General features: G+C 37.5%; 1 protein-coding gene across 2 annotated transcripts in view; it reads right to left on the reverse strand.

Moving 5' to 3' along the window:
* Positions 1-483: 483 nt before the first annotated feature.
* The window catches only part of GATM (glycine amidinotransferase), a 17,045-nt gene continuing 11,258 nt past the window's right edge, over positions 484-6,270 (reverse strand). For both annotated transcript variants that reach the window (XM_032417402.1, XM_032417403.1), the window contains 4 exons: positions 5,251-5,415; positions 3,948-4,011; positions 3,364-3,480; positions 484-1,522 (listed from right to left, as the gene is read on the reverse strand). In XM_032417402.1, the coding sequence (XP_032273293.1) occupies positions 1,410-1,522; positions 3,364-3,480; positions 3,948-4,011; positions 5,251-5,415 (459 nt within the window). In that variant the 3' untranslated portion in view covers positions 484-1,409. The remainder of the gene's footprint in view (positions 1,523-3,363; positions 3,481-3,947; positions 4,012-5,250; positions 5,416-6,270) is intronic.

Consider the following 6,270-nt stretch of genomic DNA (forward strand, 5'->3'; position numbering starts at 1 on the left):
AAACATTTAGCATCTTGAGAACAGAGACTCTCTTTCTTTTCTGGGGCCTAGGATTAGTCCCTTATATTCAGAAGACATTCAGATATTTTTGAATGAATGAATTAATAAAATTTGGTGGCGCCTGGGTGGCTCAGTCGGTTAGGTGTCCACCCCTTGGTTTCAGCTCAGCTCATGATCTCAGGGTCGTGGGATTTATCCCTGAGTCAGGCTCTGTGCTCAGCATGGAGTCTACTTGAGGATTCTCACTCTTGCTCTCCCTCTGCTCCTCCCCCATGTGCTCTCTCTCTTTCTCAAATAAATAAAATAGATCTTAAAAAAAACTAATAAAATCTGACTCTGCTAAACATTTCTGAATACAAGTATTATGTTTAAATTATTTACTGGGGATGAATATATTATTTCTGAGCATTAGAATTCTGTCCCTAGAGCTACATTCTTATAATTTACTTATGCTTAAAATAATTGGACCAAACTCTCATGAAATCCATTCTGTAACATAAAAGTTTATTAGAATAAAAATACATGTACAATCCAACATTAAAATTATTTCACATTGCATGTAGGTTTTACCTCCATTAGTTTTTTTTAATGCTTTTAAGGTCTTGCTTGAAATAATTTGCACATCTGTAAACCAAGCTTAGATTATCAAAGATGCAATACATCCATTAGATACTGGACATCAAAATTTAGGATCAGAACTGATGTTATAACCTATTGCACTAAATACGTCTGTAAAATTTGGACAGAGAAAAAAGAAAACTAAATCACTTGAAATGAGGTAAGTTGTATGAAAAAGTTTTTAGTAGCAAGTGTCACCAAAGTTGAAATAAGAATATTAAAAACATTCATGGAAAATTCACTTAAAATGTTTGCATAGTCTAGATTATTTTTTAAAGACAAAAAATTAAAAATTACCAAAATCCCTCATTAGAAAAAGAGACAATTATCTGGTTCTGCTTAAGATCTGTGTACATTTTAAATCTTTCTCTCATTTAGAAAAAAGAAGTGATACAAACATTCACAAGTCTTAGAAAAAAGGAAAAAATAATGAAGATTAGGACCAACATTTCAAGCTGCCTTTTGGAAAGAAAATTAAAAACAGAGGTAGACGGTTAAATATTAGTGGCCGAGTTACTCAAACAACTAACTTTTGTTGGTACACATTCACCAAATGTTTACACTTGAAGCCAAATAGTAAATGAATTTAGGAAGAGACAGTAAGACCTAGCACAAGTTATTTCCTTACATCAAAGAAAAGTAATAAAAATAAACCAGGCTTAAGACCCCTGTTAAGGATATGATTGTTTAAAGCACTACAGTTCATGCACTTTTTCAAGTGGGAGAGTGAACCTTATCCCTAAGCTTCCTAGATTTCTTGCAGGCCAAGCCACCAGCGCCATCAGGCCCGGTCAGTCAAAGTAGGACTGCAGGGTGCCTCGGCGCCGGACGTCACAGGTCCAGCAGTGGAAGCCTCCTCCCAGGGAATTGGCATTACGGATATTAACCTTGATGGTACTGATCCCTGCAGCAAAAGAGAGACATGTAGTCAGTTGGATGGACTCCCAAGGAGATTCTCCCATAGGAAGTAAGCCCAGAGATGGGTAGGAATCCTGTGTCTGTAATCCTCAAGTCTACCTGAACCCCAAACAGTCTTTCAACTGTACTGTCACCAATTATATTTCATCTAACCTATCCCACTGCTAATATAAAGTCTTCACCAGAAAGTCAGCAGAGACTGTGAAGTCTATTTTGTTTTGCTGACAATGCACAAGTCAACGGGTTGGATGAGTGGATGTGTCTGATGGGATTAACTTTACCACCTTAAGAAAACAATGGAACCGAGCTTATATTTTAATATGCTGGATTGTATGCTCATTCAGGTACTAAATCTATTCAGGCAAGTAGTTTAATCTGGCATCATTTTGTACTGATGTGCTTGTGATGATGTGCATGGCCCAGTCAACCAACTGTATTTAGAAAGGAATCTATTGTGTTCAGCATAACAGGATTTTAAAAAGAAAATCTATCCTCCTCCCTCAGGGAACGCATTATTTTGAGGGGAAATACAGCTATAGAGTCACTAAAGCTTCCGGTGGGGTAGTCAGGGAGGGGAGGCAGCAGGGGCCATCAGAAAGGACTTTCCCAGGAAAGCGAGACTGAGCAGGGCTTGGGGAAGTAAGAATACAGTGTGGAAGGGGTAAGGAGTGGGCTTGGGATAAAGAGTGGACTCTTAAACACAAGTATGTTTCCTGGTAGACAGATGTATCTATCTTATTCAGATGCCTAGAGCCATTTTAATCCTGAATTGGAAAGGTTCCAGTTGCTTGATAAAGTTTGCTTTAACAAGTTCCCTGTGTCTACAATTATAAAATAATATTACGAATCACATATCTGGTTCTTAATAATATTTTAAGTTGAGAAACAATAAAATCTTAATGGACAAAGAAACTGAACTAATGCAGTTGGGCTGTTTCGAGGAAGTCAGGAAAAAAGTGGCATAGCATTAGACGTCAAATCATTAGGTTGGGCTCAGTCTAAAACTGACAGGCCAATCCTTCTCAACGGACACCACATTAAAGAGGGATGGGTCAAAGGGGCAAATCATTTCTTCTGGGTAGTATACCTGAAATATAAGACATGAATCAAAGCTTGACTCACTTTCAACAAGTATATACTTCCTGGCTTTATTTGACACTTAGGATATGTCAAGTATGTGAAGAGTGATAAACATACATACTTCTGTACTCCATGTCCTAGCCATATGAAAATCCTTTCTTTCAACACTTTTCTCAATACTGTCAGAATAACTATTTTAAATTTTGAATATCAGGATAAGCAAATTCCCACCTGAGTAAAAACCAGTTCTTGGTTCAAAACTGAATGATTTACTGACACTGTCTACTGCATTTCATTACTTGGTTCATTGTGCTTACCACACACATTAAGTCACTTCTGTATCTGTACCCTTAGATGTCCCTTAAAATATGTAATGACAATTAAATGACTTTTAAAGGACCCTCAACAATTCAATTTCTTACTTGTGGAAGGACTGAATAATCTCTATGCTCATCTACAAAGGGGGTAGTTCTTCATACGTGGGCACCAAGAGGTTAGATAAGTCACAGAAGATTGATAATACTTATTGCTAAGGGAGGGTCTGAGGAACCTGGAATGCATCTCCAACCCTTTGGGATTATGATTGTTAACAGTAAAAATATTGTGCATCTACGAAATAATGTGGTACCTCTAAAAGGAACAGAAATTGAATTAGATAAATCATACATCAGACCTAGCAGGTAATTTCTTTAGTTCTTCTGGTTTAATACTTTCATGCATGACACCATGTTTCGTTTTTGTACATACCCAGTTTTTCAAACATCTTTTGAATTGGGACTTCATTGGCATCCACCATGACACGCTTTTCATCTAGCATTAAGACATTCATGGAAAGCCATTTGGATGACATCCAGAGTGGGTGATCTAAAAATGGTAACAACGGTTAAATCATGTCCACTATCATTTTTGTTTAAAGCAAGAGTTCCAAAGTGAAGAACAGTAAAGTGACACTTCCATTCTTTCAGTAGTTCACTTCCCCTGTGGAATTTTATTTTAATCTTAAGACAATTTATCTATAAATGTTAGGACTCAATCTATACCCATTACACATTTGGATTTCACCTTGTTTTCTTTAAAAAGTCATTTCTTGCTTTGTGATGTTGCTTTATACTGATTTTTCCCATCTTCTCTTTTTCATTGTCTATGGAAGTAGAGGTTGCAAACGTAAGTCCCAGCCTTGTTCTTATACCTATAGGCCCAAGTGCTAGTTTACTCCTTTGGGGGAAACATTTTCTGTAAAGTGCTAAAATTGGGGCTGCTGTCTATAGATGCAAGATCTTCAGTCACTGAAGCACTCATTCGAGGCTCTGAGTGTACAATAGTAAACATACCATCTGGGATGACTGGTACTGGAGGAGTAACTATGGTCCATCCCGCTTTCTTGAAAAGATCAATCTGTAAGACAAAAACGAACAAAAAACCAAAAAACAAACTCCAAGGAGGTTTAAGTCTAAATATGCTATTATTATCATATTTAGTCTCTGATAGCTCTTATGATTAATAATTCTTTTTGAGACACTGACTTCTCAACTGCCAAAATAAAAAAATTAAATTTCCAAACATTTGAAATGATTTTGTCTGAATCCAAATTAGAAATGTACATAAAATCCCCATATTACCAGGTTAAAATTTAAAAAAGTAACAGAAATGTTAAAGCTTTTAAAAATATTCTCATGTTTTATTTAGGTTTCAGAGATCTTAAAATACAGAAGACACTTTCCTTGACAAATTCACATTAAAGAAAAGGAAAATATTTCCTATTTAGCTACTAAGGAAACAAAAATGTGACTGTGTTAAACCCATAGTCCATCCACTTCATAGTCCATCATTTTGCATCTCTACCACAGCATAAGGATAGATGCTAAGGGTGTATTCCCAAAGAACCATAATTGTCCTTAGTGACCTATTATCATCCAGCCATCCCTATGTTCACATACTCAGTTTATCAATAAATTATATTAAAATGAAACATCAGATAAGTAATCTTGGTCATTGGGTATAAATATACGGGATGGAAATGAACAGTGACATGGTAAAATAGTCATTTTTAAAAGGTGTACTGCAGCTTACCAAGTAACACAGAATCACTCACCACCCAACTGGAAGTAGGAGGGAAGGAGGAGAGGTAGGAGGCTGCAGGTGATAGGGACAGACTAGCTGCAGTGCCGTGGCTCTGCTCCTCCCTGAAGGCTGGGGCTGACCAAAGGGATCCTGACCCACCGGAGAGGGAGGAAGACACCCACTACCCAGGGGCATTGCCCAGCCATGCAGGGATCATTCTGTCTGCAATTCAGCTGCTGTGGGATCTTGGCTGCAAGCTATGGGATAATATACTCTGTTCGATAAAAACACACACAGACACACAAACTGGAGGCTTTGAAAGCAGCAAGCAAGGAAAGTCAAAGTCTGATGACACTATACTAATTATTATGGCTACAATGTACATTTGTGAGTTCTGGACACCTTGTAGTAAATCCACCATAAGCAATCCAATGTTTGATTATCATAATGTTGAGCACTGCTGAATTTGTCATCTAGAACCATTAGGAACCATGGAAGTGCTTAAAATAAACATGGTAATTACTTCAGTTGCTAGACTCTATTGCTTCTCCAGAGTCTTAAGAGCTCCCTTACCTGATGACACGGTCGGTCAGGGTTGGAAAGCACAAGACCAGGTCCAATGATATTGAAGGTGGCATCAATATGCATTGGATTGGGATCTTTAAAGGAGATGATATGCACTCTGTAGTCTGGCGCAAGATGCCTCCGCATCCATTCAATGCCCAGATAGTTTGTAACCTGAAAATGAAAGGAGGACGAAATTCTATAAAGATTTGGTTCTATGTAAACATAGAACTAAAAATAGTCAGGATGAAAATATTTTCATAAAATAAATACAATGTACAAGTAAATAATAAATAAAAATATAATAATAAAGTGTGGAATTTAAGAGGCAACTTTTTTTTTTTTTTTTTTTTACTGGTATTTTTTTGTTTTTTTCTTTCTTTCTTTTTTTTTTAATTTTTTTTATTGTTATGTTAATCCCCATACATTACATCATTAGTTTTAGATATAGTGTTCCATGATTCATTGTTTGTGCATAACACCCAGTGCTCCATGCAGAACGTGCCCTCCTCAATACCCATCACCAGGCTAACCCATCCTCCCAACCCCCTCCCCTCTAGAACCCTCAGTTTGTTTTTCAGAGTCCATCGTCTCTCATGGTTCTTCTCCCCCTCCGATTTCCCCCCCTTCATTCTTCCCCTCCTGCTACATTCTTCTTCTTCTTTTTTTCTTTCTTAACATATATTGCATTATTTGTTTCAGAGGTACAGATCTGAGATTCAACAGTCTTGCACAATTCACAGCGCTTACCAGAGCACATACCCTCCCCAGTGTCCATCACCCAGTCACCCCATCCCTCCCACCCCACCCCCCACTCCAGCAACCCTCAGTTTGTTTCCTGAGATTAAGAATTCCTCATATCAGTGAGGTCATATGATACATGTCTTTCTCTGTTTGACTTATTTCGCTCAGCATAATACCCTCCAGTTCCATCCACGTCGTTGCAAATGGCAAGATCTCATTCCTTTTGATGGCTGCATAATATTCCATTGTATATATATACCACATCTTCTTTATCCATTCATCTGT

Source organism: Phoca vitulina, unplaced genomic scaffold (assembly GCF_004348235.1).
Source record: "Phoca vitulina isolate PV1807 unplaced genomic scaffold, GSC_HSeal_1.0 scaffold20, whole genome shotgun sequence".
Taxonomy (NCBI): domain Eukaryota; kingdom Metazoa; phylum Chordata; class Mammalia; order Carnivora; family Phocidae; genus Phoca; species Phoca vitulina.